The sequence below is a fragment of the Sciurus vulgaris genome, assembly GCF_902686455.1.
Source record: "Sciurus vulgaris genome assembly, chromosome: 2".
In the NCBI taxonomy this organism is placed as follows: Eukaryota; Metazoa; Chordata; class Mammalia; order Rodentia; family Sciuridae; genus Sciurus; species Sciurus vulgaris.
The window spans coordinates 98,931,090-98,950,488 of record NC_136462.1 but is presented as its reverse complement, the minus strand read 5'-3'; the positions used below and the strand labels follow the sequence as shown (position 1 = coordinate 98,950,488).

Below are 19,399 nucleotides of genomic sequence, written 5' to 3'. Positions count from 1 at the left end.
TGATAAAAAGCCTATTTCTCCCCTACAGAGTGGAGCAGATGTGCATTCAGATTAAAGAAGTTGGAGATCGAGTCAACTACATAAAACGATCATTACAGTCATTAGATTCTCAGATTGGCCATTTGCAAGATCTTTCAGCCCTGACAGTTGATACATTAAAAACACTCACTGCCCAGAAAGCTTCAGAAGCTAGCAAAGTTCACAATGAGATCACACGAGAGTTGAGTATATCCAAACATTTGGCACAAAACCTTATTGATGATGGTCCCATAAGACCTTCTGTATGGAAAAAACACAGTGTTGTAAATACACTTAGCTCCTCTCTTCCTCAAGGTGATCTTGAAAGTAATAATCCTTTTCTTTGTAATATTTTCACGAAAGATGAAAAAGATCCCCAGTGTAACATATTTGGTCAAGATTTACCTGTAATACCCCAGAGAAAAGAATTCAATTTTCCAGAGGCTGGTTCCTCTTGTGGTGCCTTATTCCCAAGTGCTGTTTCTCCTCCAGAACTACGACAGAGACGACATGGGGTAGAAATTTTAAAACTAATTAATAAAAGTCAAAAATTAGGCAGTTCACCTAATAGCACACCACGCCTGTCATCCCCACCAACCAAATTCTCCGTTAGTACACCATCCCAGCCAAGTTGCAAAAGCCACTTGGAAACTGTAACCAAAGATCAAGAAAGCATGTGCTTTAAAGCTGCAGAAGGAGATAGTATAGAATTTGGAGCATTTGTAGGTAAGTTTGGCAAATCCTTACTTGTATTATCAACATTATTTACTTTTCACCTTATAAATAAAATTACCTCCTTAGAAAGGAAAATAATTAGCTAATTAATAAAAATGTACTGTGTGACAAGTGGGCTGTTTTTTATGTAGTTCTAAACATTTTTAAAGGAATCAAAAGTGGGGGAAATAAGTTGATTTGGGCTTTCAGAATTGTATTGACATATACCTCTTTGGTGCAATTTACTGTAGTAACAATGTACAGAAAAATTATTTGGCCTCTTTCAAATTTGAATATATCTTCAATTGAATTTGGTCAATTGTTGAAAGAACCTGAATGATTCATATGTGTAACATACGCAGGGAACAGTAGGAAGGTATAAGAGAGTTATAAATAATAGGCAAAAAGAACAGTGTAAATAGGGTCACCCTAAAATTTTTAAATTCAAACCAGGACAATTTTTAGAGTGAAAGGTATATACTTCTAATAATTATATTAGGTTGACAGGGAAACAAGGAGTTTGCTTGTGAAATCAGCACAGTCACAGGTTGATTAATAATGGGATACATTAGTCAGTTTGGGCATGTGAATATCAAAGTGCACTTGCACAAACCTTGATACATAGTAAACATTTGAGGCTGTTACTGACATAAGATGGTATTCTGTTTTACAGTGCACATTATAAGTAGAAGGAATATAATGATACAAAGTTATTATCATTATCAAGTATTATGTACTATATATAATCCTGTTGCTAAGCTTTTATTCAACTGGCAGCTTTTTTTTTATTCAACTGGCAGTTTGTTTATACCAGTACTACCACATGCACATGAGTTATAGGATGTCACTAGGCAATAGTCATTTTCCATCTCCCTTATAGTCTTCCGGGACTACTATTATATATGCAGTCTGTCACTGACTAAATTTTGTTATGTGGTGATATGGGGAGAAATCTTAAAAATGTTAGTAAAAATTTAAAATAGTTTATCTAAGCATGCCACATCTTTCATCTCCACCAACCAGATATCTGTGTTTATGATCTACTCTCTTATAATCTAGAAATGAGAGCACTTAGAAAAGGAATGATTCACTCTTATACCTGTGAGAGATTAAATAGGATAAGAACAGAGAAAAATATTTCTTTTTGCATTGATAAAACATTAATGACCTTGGTGAAAACCATTTCAGTCAAGGAAGTGAAACAGGAGAAGCCAAATTAAAGTGCAAATGGAGGAGAGAATTAAAAGGGAATGACTGTGGGAGACACTGATTTTTATGTTTATTGTGTTTTGTTTACTTAAATGTTAAGGGAGGTTTAAGCATATTTAAATGTTAGTGTGCCATGTGGAAGGGAGTAGATGAATAGAGAATGCTTTATAGAGCTAGCTGAGTTTCTATAATTTGGAAGAATATAGTGTTTTAAAGTATTTAACAGAGAATTCTTGGTAAATAATTTGGGTGGTTTGGAGTATAACCAGAATGTTTCAAGGTGTAAATAATACTCTTTGTTTTTCATCAGATGGTTTCCTACCCTTGTCTTTTTTTTTTTTTGGTGCTGGGGATTGAACCCAGGGCCTTGTGCTTGCAAGGCAAGCACTCTACCGACTGAGCTATCTCCCCAGCCCACCTACCCTTGTCTTTAATGCTTCTTGTAGCCTTCCCTGCACAGAAATTTACCTAGTCATGAAATATGTATAAAGGTTATTTAAGAAGTATGTTAATAAACCCTTGTAAAATACAGGAAGGCCAGCCTGACCGGTTATCTAGGTACCAAGCACACTAGTACTATGTACTAGTACTGCTAGGTTATGTGGAGTTTGCTATTTTATTATTCATAGTAAAAATTTTTATTTCCCCTTTTTATTAAATTTCAAGCTATTTACTTATATCAACATGTTGGGCTTTTTTAGAAGGTCTTTGACTTTTGCTATTACTGTAAACTGAATTACAAGTCTTCATCAGCTTCTTGACAAATATTTTCAATATTACTTATCAGAAATGCTGAAAGAAAGTGCAAAACCATCAAAACTCTTGAAAAACAACATTCACTTGCCTTTATAGACTTTAGGCAATGTCATTAACTTGATAAGGAAAAACAAAAGTTTTTCATTGTGGTTTTTTTTTTTTTTTTCCCTGTTAAAGGGCACAGAGATAGCATGGATTTACAGAGGTTTAAAGAAACGTCAAACAAAATAAAAGAACTGTTATCCGTAAGTACATTCTTATAATAGCATGATTTCACTATATTGGTACTTAGTTCAAAGTAGAGGTAAACATTTTTTTTCAGTAAATATATAATTTTAGCAGAGACCATTAAACATTATAATCCCAAATATTTGAAGCTTTACACAATTTGAAAAAAAGTAGAAGCAGTTGAGGAACAGGAAAAAAATTTGCGTATGGCTTTCATTTTTTTAATTGAAAAAATTTTTAAAAACACCTGTTTAACATTTTTCTCAACAATTTTTCCTGGCCCCAAAGTTCATTTAGGTCCTGACCCTGGCTCTTGAGGAAAACTATAGCCTAGAAATAAAGAACTGTATGTAGTGTACAAGGGCTAGATTTTCAATAAATGTTTGTTCTTAAGTTTTAAAATGTATAGAACAGTTGGAAAAAAAAAAAAAAAAAAAAGAGGGTATGTTTTCTGCCTGAAAATTAGTTTTTATTTCTTAATTCTGCTTTCACAAATTACTTTTAACACTTGAAGGGTAATAATGTAGTTATACCAAGATATTCAAGAAGACCTAGAAAAGTGTTATGCTTCCAGTTCTTTAAGGAACTCACATTGCTCACATTGTAGAAATGATCAAGCGACAAATACAGTAAAAAGATTTTTCCTAAAGCTAATGCCCAGGAAATGTTGACCTAAAGTTTCTATGGGTGATTTTTCCTCATATGATCCAAACTTAATTGTGTAATTGTCAGGACATATTACTTTACATAAATTCTGATTAAAATATTGTACTAAGTCAATGAATATAATGTGTACTAGGTATTGTTAACTTGGAATTTAGTTGGCGATTATATGCAAATTGAGGTGTAATAATTATATGGGTTTTTTTTTTTTTTCTATATTTGCCTTTAAGTTTGAAAATAGTTAAAACATGATTTTCTTGCCTCAAATAGGAACAGCAGAATGATGTCGAAAACACAATTATGGAGTATTCTGAGATGCCTAAATATCAGGTAATGTTTCATCAGTATACATGGGAGTCAGAAAATTAGCTTAACATATACATGTGCCTTTAGATATAGGAAGTAGGTCTAGTTTCAGTGAACTTATCATAAACCATAATTTACACCCTGTTTCTAACCATCTTAATTCTATAGCATATTTTTAAAGGTCTGAATTTTCTATTATGTATAATGATTTAGGAGGAAAGAGTTAGATAAATGGATTGAGTGTATGTAAGTACCCTTAGCTAACACATGATAAAAAGAAAAAGAAATGAGAAAAGATGGTAAGAAGTAGAAAGAAGAACAGATAAGTCTCTACCAGAGCTATTTTTATAATTATTATAAGTGAGATATTTTATGGCTATATTCCATTAGGGTTCAACTGAAGTGGATTTTATAGGTAAAGGAGGTATGTTATGGACCTTCACAAGTCTTAATGAAGCTATTTATATAAAGTGGAATTATTTAAATGCTTTTTTTCCTATATGCAGATTATTATTGTATTACCACACTCTGATGGAATCATTTTGCTGTTGCAAAGCAATTGATATACATAAAACAAAAAGTTTAGGATAAAAGAACACTTCTCAATGGAAAAGAATGAAGCAACAGAGGTTTCCTAACAGGTTTTACCATTTAATGATAAAATAGAGGAGTGCACTAAAATTTCACGTAGACAGGTGACTTCCTGGAAAAAAACAAGAAGAAAGTATAAGTTCCTGTGAGTTAGTAGGAAGGTGGTAGCTACTGGTTTGTTTTACATTGAACAATTTCAAGTAATTTTCTAAAACCACAATAGAATAATGAACTCACTTCAGGCTAGTCAGAGACTTTGAGTTCTTAATCATTTGTGAGTTTCTGATGAAAACTGCAGACCCTTTTCCTAGAAAATGCACATATTCAGATATTTTATATTGAAGTAGGGTTTTGCAGTTGACTTGAAAACCTATCCTTTAGTCCCCAGTTAGATAGAATTCCTCTTTGTAGATTGTTCTGTGCAAATGATATGTCGTTGTACCTAAGAGTGTATGGAAGAAAGTGTTTAAAACAAATAAAGCAAATAAGAACAGCTTGAACTGGTTCCAGGAGAAACAATTCCAGTCAGAAAGTAAATTAGAGTCTGTTTTCTAAGTATAGAAAGTAATTCAGCACTCTTTAGCTTGGTTATATACATCAGCTACATGTGAAGAGCAAAGCCAGAAAAGCTTTATTTGCTTGAGAAGCAAGTTAATTAAAGTTCTACTTTATTGTAATAGTAACACCCTTAACCCACTCTTTCTGAGGGATGGTAGAGGTTTGGAAATATTTTAAAGGTTGCATAGTATTGTTATAGTTGAGAAAACAAAATAGCATGCAAGCGTCAGAACTTCCCCAAATTGTTCAGTGTGATTTGTGAGTTCATCTGGGGGGAAAAAAGTGGTAAAAAGAAGAAAGAGAATTAGTTGTTAGATACTGAAATATTTTGCAGCTAGCATGGTTAAAACATGAACACTTAGTGAAACATTCTAGCTGACCTAGAAATAGCCCTTCAACAAATTAAAATTAATAAAGAATGTTTTCTTAGAAATTGAAGAGGAGGGAAAGACTTTGTAAATACAAATTGGGTAGAAATTCAGGAAAGTCTGCTTATATTCTCATATCACATCATAAGCTTGGGCGAATTCTAGAGTTAAATATAAAAATCCAAAGCATAGAAAATTTTTAATAGAAAATAGAAATAATTTTTAAATCAGTAAAGCAAACAGGACTTTCTAAATGTATAAAAAATAGAAAATATTAAGGGACAATGTGAAGACATTTAAAGACCTTATCTTTAAATGTCCAAACAAATTTGAAGAAAATTTGAAGTTTGATTAAAAAAAGAATGAGCCTATAGATACCTTGTTATATATAGATAGCTTATACAAGTAAGCTTATACAAGTATACTTTATTCGGTAAGAAAGCTACAAAGACCACAAAAAAGAAATAGCTTCCTTCAAAGCAGTATTTTCACTATGTCAATAGAAGACAACAATTTCCCCTCCCCATGAATCAATAATTATTTTTTTCCCCACAGTTTCCTTAATTTTCTCAAATCTTTTCTTGAACTTGTATTACTATGATAAGGATTCATTCAGGTAGATTTATGACCAGTAAGCAAGTAGGGTGTTTTCATGAAGTTTGGCATTAAAGAAAATAATCATGATTTAAAATGTGCATTTGTTGTCCAGGCATAATAAAGCATATTGAGCTAAATAGATCAAGGGAAAGATGATAGATCAAAGAAAATTCAGTTCAATTATTTTAAAATTTTATATATGTATAATATATACAGAATGATATTCCTCCTGGAAACACTTTGAAACATGTGAGTTCTTATGCTGGATTTACGGAATGTCACAAGACTAACATTTCTCTTCATTCAGAAAAAGGTGAGTAGTTTGACCTCATGAGTTATGTTAGCTAACATATTTAAGCTTTAAATGCATCGTGTGTCATATACCTGAATAATGAATGGTCTGGGAGTCAGAAGATAAAGATTCTAGTCCATTTTTACTATAGCCTTGAGATGAAGTCATGTAATCCTAAACATTGATATTTTTCACAAATTGTTGAGTCTGTAAAGATGAATTATAAAGACTTAATTTTTACAAATCTGCTGATTTTAGCTTTTACAAATTGTATGTAATGTATTCAATCTATTTTTTGTTTAACTTTTAAAAATACCTAATAAATTTGTTGATTTGAAATAAAAATATATATACTTGAAAAAGTTTCCTTTCATGCCAGTCTCACATATCTCCACTATTCTGTCTGCCTCTAGAATGTCATACTTAAGCAGTTATATATAACAAGTCTTTTCACTCATCTTGTACCCAGAAGGTAGCATGTCATACTTGTTTTCCACTTTCTAAATCATGGTGATATTTCCATATCATTATTTTTTGGAGATGGGTGTTACACAGGCTGGCCTCAAACTTCTCAGCTCAAGCAGTCCCTTCTACTGCAGCCTACCAACTAGCTGGCACTACGCCCATGCCACTGTGTCCAACATGGCTGTTATTTGTTTAGTCAAAATTATATAGACCCAAAATTGAAAAGTTGAATGATTATAAAAGTTCCCTTAGTGAAACAGTACTACTTTGTCCCCTTTATCATCTCTTTTTCATTCTTTTATGTTATTTCACCAGTATATATTCTGACCAAGTTGGATTTATTCCAGGAATGCAAGTTGATTTAACATTCAGAAGTATAATTACTTTTATGCATGATTATAGATAAAAGGAGAAAAATCATAAGATCCTATCAAGAGTTTCAGAAAAAGCCATTTGATAAAATTCAGTGCCTATTCATGGTAACAAAGACAGAATGAAATTTCTTGATGTCAATAAAGATTATATACAAAAAGTTATCCCATACATCATATTTCTTAGTCAAATACTAAAAGCCCAAGATGGAAAACAAGACAAAGATTCTGGCTGCTACTGTTTATATTTTATATTCTTGTCAGAGCAATAAAGCAAGTAAAACAAATGATAGAAGAGTAAGGAGGGGGAAAGTAAGTGTGTCCATGGTATTTTAAGTGGATATTATTTCTAAAGTTAGCATCCTGATAATGCTTTATCCTCAAGTTGCAGTTTTAGGCCACATCCGTTGATATTCTAAATAAGACAGGGACTGGACTTTGTTTTCCTGTTACCTGTTCCCAGAAAAAAACATATAAATATACCTTTTCTTTCCAACCAGTATAATTATATCATAGTTTTGGTTAAATTATCAACCTGGATTCTCTGGTATTTGACTAAATTTCTTCAAATTATTCAGAATATAATATATTCTGACATTATCTCTATATCGAAAAGTTTTGCCTTGAGTCTTCTACTATACCTCAGACATGTGAGAGAAAACATTAGATACTTGTCTTTTATGTCTGGCTTATTTTGCTTAACATGATATCCTATAGTGACATACTTTCATTCTTTTTGGCCAAGTAAATATTTCATTGTGTATATATAGATACCATTTTTTTTAATCCATTCATTTGTTAATGGCCATTTAGGGTGGTTCCATATTTTGGCTATTATAAATAGTACCACAATAAACATGGGTATGCAGATATCTCTTTTATATGCTGATATTGTTTCCTTAAGGCAGACATCCAGGAATGATATAATTGGATCAAATGGTAGTTCAATTTTTTGCTTTTTGAGGAACCATCATATTGTTTTCCATAATGACTTCTAATTTACATTCCCACCCACCAAGTATAAGGGTTCCTTTTTCTCCACATCCTTGCCAGCATTTATTTATTATTTTTTGGTTTTTGTTTTAACAATAGCCATCACAACTGGTGGACTAAAATCTCAATGTGGTTTTGATTTGCATTTCCCTCGTGGCTAGAGATAGCATTCTTTTTTCACTTATTAGCCATTTTTTTGTACTTCTTTTGAGAAGTGTCTATTTAGATAATTTTCCCATTTGTTTATCGGATCACTTTTGTTAAATATTTTTACATTCCTTATGTATGTTGAACATTACTCCTCTATCAGATGAATAACTGGCAAAGATTTTCTCCCATTCTGTAGATCGTTTCATCACTCTGATTTTTTTTTTTCTTTGCTGTACAGAAGCTTGACAAACATAATCTCATTTGTCAGTTGTTCCTTTTGTTTCCTCGGCTATTGGAGTCCTATTCAGCAAATTGTTGCCTGTGCTAGTATCTTGAAGTGTTTTTGCTGTTTTGAGAGTTTCAGATCTTACATTAAGATATCAGTTTCATTTTGAGTTGTTTTTTGTACAGGATGAGAGATAAGAGTCTGGTTTTTCAGTCTTTTGCATGTGGATATCCAGTTTTCCTAGTACCATTTGTTAAAGAGGCTGTCTTTTCCTCTAGTGTATGTTTGCACCTTTGTCAAGCATCAGATGGCTATTGTATATTTCTAGATCCTTGTTATGATTTAGATAAGAAGTGTCTCCTAAAAGCTCATGATAGAGACAATGCAAGAAAGTTTATAGATGAAATAATTGGAGTATTTGAACCTTAACCTAAATCAATGCATTAATCCATGGATAGGGATTAACTGGGTGGTAATGTTTGCGGGTAGGGTGTGGCTAAAGCAGGTGGGTATGATTATGATCTATTGAGGAATTTTTTATATCCTCTTGGTTCAATTTTGGCAGGTCATATGTATACGTAAATTTTCCCATTCCTCTAGATTTTCTGACTTTTTGCTGTATTGTTTTGAAAACATTCCCTAATGATCCTATGAATTTCATTAGTATTTGTTTTAATACCCCTTTTCTGGAACTGGGAGTATAGCTTAGGGATATAACTCAGTGGTAGAATGCTTCCCTAGCATGCATGAGTCCCTGGGCTGTGTTCCTAGCATGGCCAAAAAAGAAAAAAAAAGTGTGTGAGACATATACATACATACACATACATACCCTCTTAACCTCTGATTTTATTTGTGTCTTCTTTCACTTGATTAACTAGGGGTTTGTCAATTTTGTTTATCTTTTCAAAGAATCATTTCTTTGTTTCATTTATCCTTCTTTTAGTTTCTATTTCATTTATTTCTGTCCTGGTCTTTGCTTCTACTGATTGTGGCCTTAGTTTGTTCCTGCTTTTCTAAGACCTTGAGATGTATCATTAGGTTAGGTTATTTATTTGGGGTAATATCTCTCTCTCTCTCTCTCTCTCTCTCTCTCTCTCTCTCTTTTAATGTTGTCATTCATCACTCTACACTTCCTTTGCATTTTACTTTGCTGTATACTGCAGATTCTGGGGGTTGTTTTGTTTTGCTTTGTTTTCTTGTACTGCTAGGTTGAACCCAGAGTCTTGAGCATGATAGGCAAGCACTGAACTATGTTCCTCGCCTTTTTTAAAATTTGAGATAAGGTCTCAGCAAGTTGACCAGTCTGGTTTCAGACCTTCTATCCTCCTGCCTACACCTCCCAAGTATCTGGGATTACAGGTATATACCATCACACCTAACTGTGCTTAAGGGTTTTTTAATTTTCTACAGTTTCTTCAGGGACTCACTGTTCAAAAATATTGTTAAATCTCCATCTGGTTCTATAATATCTCCTGTTATTGATTTGTAGTTTCATTCTATTATGATGTAATAAGCTGTAAGAAATTTTTAATTTTTTTCAAATTTATTAGGTCTTGCTTTATCGCCTAATACATGATCTGTTTTAGCAGTTAGATAAAATATTCTAAAGATGTCAGTTAAGATCACATGATCTTTAATGTAATTTGACTTTTTTATTATTTTTTTTTTTGTTTGTGTGATCTAGTGGTGAATGCAAGTTATTGAATTCATCCACTATTATTGTGCTGGTCCCTGTCCGTCCCTCCTGTTTCTCCCTTTATGTCCATTAGTGTTTGTTTATAAATCTGAATGCTCTGACGTTTAGTATACATATTTATAATTACTATGTCTTTTTGATGAATCGTTCCCTTTAACGTTGGGGGATTTCCTTTGGCTTTTCTGATTTTTGCTTAAAATCTGTTTTATCAGATATTAGTATTACTCATCTTACTTCCTTTAGGATTCCATTTACTTATAATACCATTCTTCATCCTTTCACTTTCAGTTGTGTATGTCTTTGTGAGTGAGATGAGTGTCTTGCAGGCAAATTGTTGGGTCTTGGTTTTTAATCCAGTCAACCAGTCTGCATCTTTTAATTGTAAAATTTAAGACCACCTAACATTCATGGTTATCATTGAAAAGTATGTACTTGTTCTTGTCATTTTGTTGTTTTTCTTCTAGTTGTTTTGAATATTCTGTTTGTATCTTCCTCTGTTTTTCATCTTAGAGGTTTGGAGGTTTTCTGTATTTATAATGTTTTGTTCTTTCCTAATTCTCATTTGCTTATTCAGACTGCTACTAAGATTTATTCTTTCTCATGGCATTGTGATTATTTTTCTTCTGGGTGTAGGATGTTCTGTAATGCTGGTTTAATAGTCATGAATTGCCTTAGTTCATGCTTCTTATGGAAGATCTTTATTTCTCTTCCAATTCTGAAGGATAACTTTTCTGGCAATAGCAATCTAAGTTGGCAGTTATTTTACATCTATGACTTGAAATACCTCATTTTGTGGTCTCCTAACCTTTAGCGTTTCTGCTAAGAAATCTGTTACTCTTATGGGTATGCTTTGAAATCTAACTTGGTACTTCTCTTTTGCAGTTTTTCAGTCTTTCCTTGTTGTGTACTTTTCAGCAGTTTATAACATACTGTGCAAAGGTTCTTTCTGATTGTGTCTATTTGGAGTTCTAAATACCTCCTGAACCTGAATGTCCATGTGTTTCCCAAGATTTGGGGAAGTTTTCTGTTGTTATTTCACAAAATGGGTGTTCTATGCCTTCAGCCTATACAATTCTTCTCCCTTGTCTATTCTGGTTTATACATATGTTTGGTCTTTCAGTGGTATCCCAGAGACCTTGTATGTTCCCTTCATTCCTTCTTGTTTTTCTTTATTGCTGTCTGAATGTGATATTCTTTCAACCTTATCTTCAAGTTCTAGTATTCTTTCTTGGGTTTGATCCAGTCTACTGATAATGCTTTCAACTGAATTACTAATTTGACTTATTGTGCTTTTGATTTCTAAGATTTGTTTGGTTCTTTTTCAAATTCTCTGTTGTTTTGACTTGCTCATTCATATCTTGCCTTCCTTAGCTCATTCAGCTGTTTGTGTCTTTTCAGAATTCATTGAGTTTTTTTCCCCCAGTCCTGGAGAGTATACCAAGAGTGGTGTTCCACTGAGCTACATCCCCAGACCTTTTTATTTTATTTTAAAAAAATTCAACATTCAAAAATAAAATATTTATTTTATTTTAAAAAAATTGCTAAGTTACCATTGCTGGCCTCGAACTCACAATCCTCCTGCCTCACCCTTCCAAGTCACTGGGATTATAGGCATGTGCCACTGTGCCCAGCAAGCTTTTTAAAACTCATTCTTTTGAATTCTTCGTCTAACCTTTCATACACTTTGCTATTATTCAAATCAGTTACTAGAGTATTATAAACTTTAGGAGGTGTCATGTTACCTTGCTTTTTCATATTTCTTCTGTTTCTATATTGAGATTTTCCTGTTAGAATGAATATCTCTTCCACTTTTATATGAGGGCCTTCTTAATTAGCAGCCTTCTCTGGACAATGTGCCCTGGGATATCAGTTGGTTTTGCAGTGGTAAGTCTAATTCCAGTTTGACTTTATAGTTTAGTTTCCCTATAGCTTTCTTGGCTATGATTTGTGGGTTTTGATACAGTATGTACTGTTACAAGGGCCTGAGAAACCTGCTTTCTCTGTAGGTCTCTCAAGACTGGGATTCCTCTGGTAATTCAGGCAGGTACGATGTAGATAGCAGAATGTATGGGGTAGACCCTCTGGTTACTCCTTCAGGCTTATCAGCAATGTGTGGTGCAGTAGGGTATGGCAGTGACTTATGCTGAAGGCCCCTTATAGATGCATTGTCCACAACCATTTTGTTATTTCCCTCTGCTTTTGATGTGGGGGTGAATATTCAGGAGCAGGAAGGACTTCAGGTTCCTTGCCATACCCACTTGGAGCTGGGTTAATCGCCGTCCCCCTCCCCCTCTTTTTTTTGTAGTAAGTATCCACCAGGGTCCACACAGGACTAGTTTGTGGCTGCCTCTGAACTGAGCTGGAATTGTGACTCAACTGCAGAGCACTCATCCAACATGCTGGAAGTGCCATGCATGGGAAAAGGAAATAACAATGACAACAGTAACAAAATAGAGAAATAAAGTAAAAACCAAATTAAAAACAACCATAGCACCAACAACAATAGAAACAAAAGGGGCAAAAATAATATCAAATGAACTAAAAAAAGAAAACAAGAAAGTGGGAAAAAAGAAAAATTAAGTTTAAAGAGGAAAGTGGAAAGCAGGAAAAATGTAAACAAATGGAAAAAAGAAAAGACAAAAATTGAACTTTCAAAAGAGAAGAGAAGTGGGATATGGTGGTGCATGCCTGTAGTCCCTTTGACTTGGTAGGGCTGATGCAGGAGGATCACAAGTTCAAAGTCAGCCTGGATAGCTTAGAACCTGTTGAAAATAAAAAGAACTGAACATACAGCCCTGTGGTAAGGCACCCCTAGGTTCAGTCTTTGGTACCAGAGAGAGAGAGAAAAGGAAAAAAAGATAATAACACACACACACACACACACACACAGGAAAAAACAGCAGTAAAAAAATTAATAATAACTTCCATCCTGTTGGGATGCATAGATAGTATGGGTAAAAGAGGATTATCCGCAGCCTATGCAAGAACTTCAGTCTGGGGATTATTCATCCCCTTCTTTCCTTTTTGCTGCCAGACTCAGTGGGAGTGGTTTGTGACAGGAGCCAGTTGGAATATCTCTTAGCTACTCCGCATACTAAAACAAATTGATGTGGAATTCAGAACTCCCCAGGGAAGATTTACTCTGGAATTATTTGTGTTGTAAACTTCAAAAATGGGGCAGATGCCAAGGTTATAGAATGTCACCAAGGGAACATGGAATTAAGTTTGTCTGGCACAGGTTCCCTCTAGTGCCTTTTGCATTGTGCACTACAAGGGCAGTTCTGACAGGTGCTGCATTATGTCAAATGATTGATGCTTTCGCACTGTGCTCTTTTGAATGGAGAGCCTATGGAGTCATAGCTATCTGTGCTGGGGGAGTTGACAGTGGACTCAATCCACTGCCCTTAACTCTGATGTTCCTGAGACTTAGCTCCCTAGCTTCCAAACAAAATCAAGTTCCCCATATTCCTACAACTGGCTTCCCAAAATGCTAGTTTCAAAGAGGAAGCATCCTGTTCCCATGTTTCTTCTGTTCCTTAAGCATAGCATTCCAATTTCCCACTGCATTGAATTCTCAAGGGGTTTATATTAGAGGCTCTCACCCTGGACCACACTGACACTTAGGGCATCTGCCCACTGAGCCAGTATAGTAATGTTGACATGGGACCTGAAGACAGGAAAACGCAGGAGCCTTTGACTCTAAACAATATGCTTAGATAAGACCTTCTCAATATGACTTCCTATTACAGTACCAGGAGAATATGATGTGAAGTGTAGAGAACTTCCAGAGTCAATTTACTATGCAGATCCCAAGTGCATTGACTATATTTATACCAGGTGACCATTCCTCTTTTACCTCACTACCTCAGCCCCCATCCTGGGTGCTGTTTTACCCTCTGTTCAACTATCCAAAGTCTCTGGGATTTTCCAGGTCTATTGTTTACTATTGAACTTCACCATTCTCCCACCATCACCCACCTTGATTTGCAGCCGCTCTTGAATTATTTCATTCTGTCTCATGGAGAAGTGAGCAAGTTCTAAGTGCCTTCAGGACGTCATCTTCAGTCAGTTGGGTGAGGGGAGTATTTGTTGTAACAGTCTTTATTTATAGCTAGAGATTGGAAACATACACAAATATCTACCAGTAGGAGTTTCTTGACTTCTCTAGTAAAGGTAATATGGAACAGGAGGGAAAGACTTTTCACTTTATTTTTTTTGAAACACATAAATTAAATATTCAAAATAAATTGAATAATTTGGGGGTTTCTTGAGCCTCATGTAATAACCCTTGTGTTCCACAGTATTGGTATAAATTATCTTAGGAAGGTTATAGCATACCTAGAAACACTAGAGCCAGTTTGCTATGCAGAGAAACACTTTGCATTTGGTTAGTCAATATTTTAAAAATTTTAGTTGTTTTGAGTTTTTATGTTTTCTAATTTTGTTTTTTTTTGTTTTTTTTTTTAGCAGAAGGCAGTAGTAGAAGACCATCTACAGAAGACACTCAAGATGTAGATTCCAAAGCAGCTTTGTTACCGGTTTGTAGATTTCTATGAAATAAATGTTAATGAATATATATTTATTAAAGAAAAGCTTAATAGGTGGTGCTATTCTGTATGAAATTATATCAAAATTTCAAGAAAATTTTACTTTGAAAACTGACATAAATGGATTGTGGCAGTTATAGGAACGTTCCTTTTGTAGTGTATAGTATCGAAAAATTTATGCAAAAGAAAGGCAGGACCTTTTTGTTTGAATTAAAAGTAATTACAGAAGCTTTTTCCTAGCCATTTGATTTTGCAAATTCCCTTTAAAAGCAGACTCTGATATCCAAGACAAACAGCTTGGGAGAAAGAAAGATTTCTTCTTTTGTAGTCAGGTACAAAGAATAGTTCATAATTTCAATCAGTAAAATATTAACTTGATAGATTATGTTGCTGAAAATCATGTTATCATATAAATTTATGTCAGTGGAGAGGAGTTAGCCAATAGATTTTCATAGTAACAAATCCTCCTTTTTGGAGAAATACATACTGAACCTAAACTGCATGATATTGCAGCAGAGTCCCATTGAAGATGATCTCACAATGCCAAGTTAGAAAACTCATGCAAGTCAATTTATATATTATATTAATAGTATTAGACATCTAATAACAATAGTAGTGTTTTGGGTTGTAGACTATAAAATAAGTACATTTAAAGTGGTTAAAAAACATAAAGGAGGGCTGGGGTTGTGGCTGAGTGGTAGCGTGCTTGCCTAGCACGCATAAGGCCCTGGGTTCAATTCTCAGCACCACATAAAATAAAATATAAAGGTATTGTGTCCACCTACAACTAAACAAATGTATATATACACACATATACACACACACACACACACACGTATACATATATATATACATATATACGTGTATATATGTGTATGTATGTATCCTAAAGACTAAGAATATATTTTTTTAAAAAAACATAAAGGAACATATTACAAGACACGAGAAAAGGAAAAAAGATGCTATTCTGCTAAATTTGAAAAATAAAAATCTAGAAATTAAAAATAAAGCTGGGTTGTGGTGGCAAACCTCTCAGCAGCTGCAGAGGCTGGGGTAAGAGGATCACAAGTTCAAAGCCAACCTCAGCAACTTAGTGAGGACCTGTCTCAAAATAAAACATAAAAAGGTCTGGAGATTTGGCTCAGTGGTTAAGCGCCCCTGGTACAAATAAATAAATAAATACTCAAACGGGGGTTAGTTAACAGATGAGGTTATCTAAAGAATTACTAAACCGAACCAGAATACATCAGAGATGCAAAATAGATTCAGGTGGAAAATATGTTAAATGTAAAGATACATGGGAAATACATCTATTTGACTCAGAGAGTAGACAAAATTTGAAGAACTATAAATGACTTAGAATTTTCCAAATTAATTATATATGTAAAAGTTCAGATTCAGGATCCCAAACTGGAGAAGTAAAAATATTTATACCTAGAAACATTCACTGAATCTGCTGGATAAAAACCATAATAATATACACAAATAAGGCTAAAATAAAATGCCTGTGTATCATTAGCAGTTTTTTTTGAATATTCACATTCTGTGTGATTTTAATTTTTCTGTTTGTTCTTTGATATTTTTTCGGCAAGGGGCACATATTATCTTTAGACTCACAGAGACAAATGTATATTTTGTGACAGTAACATTATGATCAGACAATTTGAAGAACTAGAAAAACTATGCTCTGGGAAATAAGACTCCTGAAACTCTTCATTCCACCTTATGGTAGTTACATACATTTTTCTGTGAGTTCAATTATGTGACATAAGAACTTCATGTTGAGATTTTAGCCCTTCATTCTTAAAACATACTGTAAGAAACAAGTGTTAAATAGTTATGCTTCAGCTAGAGATTTTTGTTTAAGTTTTTGTTTGTGTTTGTTTTTAACTGAAGGATTGGTTACAAGATAGACCATCAAACAGAGAAATGTAAGTAATCCTTTTCTCATCATTAGCCTGAAAAGTATCATAATTATTGAATAGTGTCTGTTTTTCAGCTCTTTGCATTATCTCTTTAATGTTCCTTTATTTATAGGTGATGATTATTCTAGCATCTCATTGTCTTTATATAGATGATACTGGGGGAACATATAGTTATACTTTATCACAACTCTACTAAAATCTTCCTAATAGTGAAACAGGTTTCAATTTTTTTAATGCTGGGGATAAAACCCAGGGCCTCCTCACACATGCTGTGCAGTGCTCTACCACCTGTGATTTTTTTCTTAAGTCCTGTTTCCAACTTGTTCTTGAATAAATTTGAAGTTCAGTACTTAAGTTTATGCTTGATTAACTTCTGTGTCCATCACTCTAATCAAACCTTGCAGTTTTGGGAAACACTTTGGAAAGTGAGAATTTTTACTACAGATTAAACTTAAGGATAAAGAAGTATCAAAGATAACGTCTATGTGTCTATATAGGAATTAATATTTTAGGATTCCAAAACATATTTTTTTAGTCTTGTTTTGGCACTCATTTGATCCTGGAAACATGGAGAGTTAAGCTCTGATATGGACTACTTGAGAAGGAAAGCCAATTTGAAGAAATTAGACATTCTGGTGAGAATCTGAAATGGTTGTGAATATAGAGAGAAGAAAATAAACCACATGCTATGTAGATAAGCAGCTGTTCAAAATGTTTGAGTAGCCTACCACCGAGTGGCATTTAGAAGACCTCACTACTTTCAGACCTCTTCAGGGACTATTGTCTTTTATAATAAAAAGACACAGGCTATAAATACAGAATAGGTGACTGGAAGTTGATCTGAATTCTGGTGTCTTAATAAGGAAATGCTGTCTAGCACAGTTGACCCAGAGAAGTATCTAGAAGGTTGGAGTTTGAATTTTGTAGTACTGAGAAAAGAGTGGTTTATTAGTGGTTTATTAGTGGTTTATTATTAGACAAAGGTAATTGACCCATGCTTGGGTCAAAATAATTCCTATAAGCAAATATTATTAAAGTGAAAAAAATCAACCTTCAGGGTTAGATGAAATATGAAAGCTAAAAAGAGAGGCTGCTGTAGCCCTTTACTCCCCAGATCCTTTCCCCAGATCCTTTGGGATCTGGTCCTTTCAGCCAAATACATAGCTGTATATGGGGAAAACAAAACCTGGAACCCATTTTTCTGAATTCTCATTCCACTCTTCTTTCAACTGTGCGTGGGTCTTTTATTTTGCATTGGAATCCTTGAAATTGAAAGAACTTCCACTTGTTGCCAATAGGAGTTGTAAAAAACATTGTAAAAAGATTTTTGACTTTAGAAATTGAGTTCTGCAGAATGACATCTATTACTATTCTCTGAGGTCTTTTCCCATCAGTACTACTGAAGTATTTTTAGAATCCTGGAAAGTCATTTCAGGGCATTGTTATTATACTGTAATGAATCTCCACAAATACAAGTCATGAAATATTTTACTTTATTAATATCTAACTTTCATTTTGGCACTAAACTAGAAATAATGTTTATGTAGGCATAAACTGGAGATAGAATTTATTGATAAATAACTCATAAGGGGGAGGTTAGGAAGAATAATAGTGCTTTGGATTAGGCAAAGGGGAATGATGGAAAGGGAGGGAGAATGGGAATAGGAAAAAGAATGAATTGGACATTACTGTCCTATATGCATATATGATTATTTGACAATGTAATTCTGCATCATGTGCAGCCAGAAGAATGAGAAGTTATACTGCATATATGTATAATATGTCAAAATACATTCTATCATTTATAACTAATATGAATAAAAATATGTAAAAAATAAGTTATTGATAAAATATTAGATACATAGGGATATATATGTATCTGTATGAATTAATAGTTGACTAAAGGAAAATGTCAAATATTCAAATGAATGTGAATCCATATGTCAGAATATCCTTAATATTTCATTAAGTGCTCACGATAGTCCTGTAAAATAAAAAAATTGAATAGTAGTCAGAACTAAAATGCTGCACAGCTTATATTATGCTTTTTATTGTTTCTTTAGACCATCTGAAGAAGGAACATTAAATGGTAAGTCTGTATGGTAGATTTAACATGAAAAATAGAAAGTCATATATGAACTACTAAATAAAACGCCACATTATCCTAAGGAAGAGATTTTAGATTTCCAAGTTCAAAAAGGTCAAGGTAGCTAGAAAATTCTTCCCACTTACAGTTTCTCATTAATACAGATGTTTTGCAAAAAAACCCATGAACAATAACATTTTCTGTCACTACCACCCTTTTATCCCTACTTACTCAGCCTGCTCCTTCTCTACTGCTTATTGTTCAAGTAAATTCTTTAAGTCAGCCTGAAACTCAAGGTTATACTTGACTCCTTTGACTTTCATTCATAATAGTGTGCTATTGCATTTACCTCTTAAATATTTCTAGAGTCCATTCCCCACCATATATCCTGTTGTGTTTTCAGTTTATACTATCATTTTTACAGTAAACATGCATACAGAATAATGCAGGTAAGCCCTCAGTGAATTCTCACAAAAAGAGTATACCCATGTAATTAGCACCCAAAAAACCAGAATATTGTCAATATCCCAGCTCTTTTCTGACTTTTTTTTTCTCTTTTTTTTTTAATGTGGTGCTGAGGATCAAACCCAGTGCCTCACATATGTGAGACAAGCACTGTACCAGAAAACCACAGCCCCCC

General features: G+C 33.8%; 1 protein-coding gene across 3 annotated transcripts in view; it reads left to right on the top strand.

The window, feature by feature from the left end:
- The window catches only part of TRPM7 (transient receptor potential cation channel subfamily M member 7), a 105,606-nt gene that overhangs the window by 72,813 nt on the left and 13,394 nt on the right, over positions 1-19,399 (top strand). For 2 of the 3 annotated variants that reach the window (XM_079129874.1, XM_079129876.1), the window contains exons 26-32: positions 29-744; positions 2,875-2,942; positions 3,859-3,918; positions 6,225-6,321; positions 14,669-14,739; positions 16,645-16,679; positions 18,737-18,762. In XM_079129874.1, coding sequence (XP_078986000.1) covers positions 29-744; positions 2,875-2,942; positions 3,859-3,918; positions 6,225-6,321; positions 14,669-14,739; positions 16,645-16,679; positions 18,737-18,762 — 1,073 coding nt within the window. The remainder of the gene's footprint in view (positions 1-28; positions 745-2,874; positions 2,943-3,858; positions 3,919-6,224; positions 6,322-14,668; positions 14,740-16,644; positions 16,680-18,736; positions 18,763-19,399) is intronic. The other variant, XM_079129875.1, reaches the window with a different exon arrangement.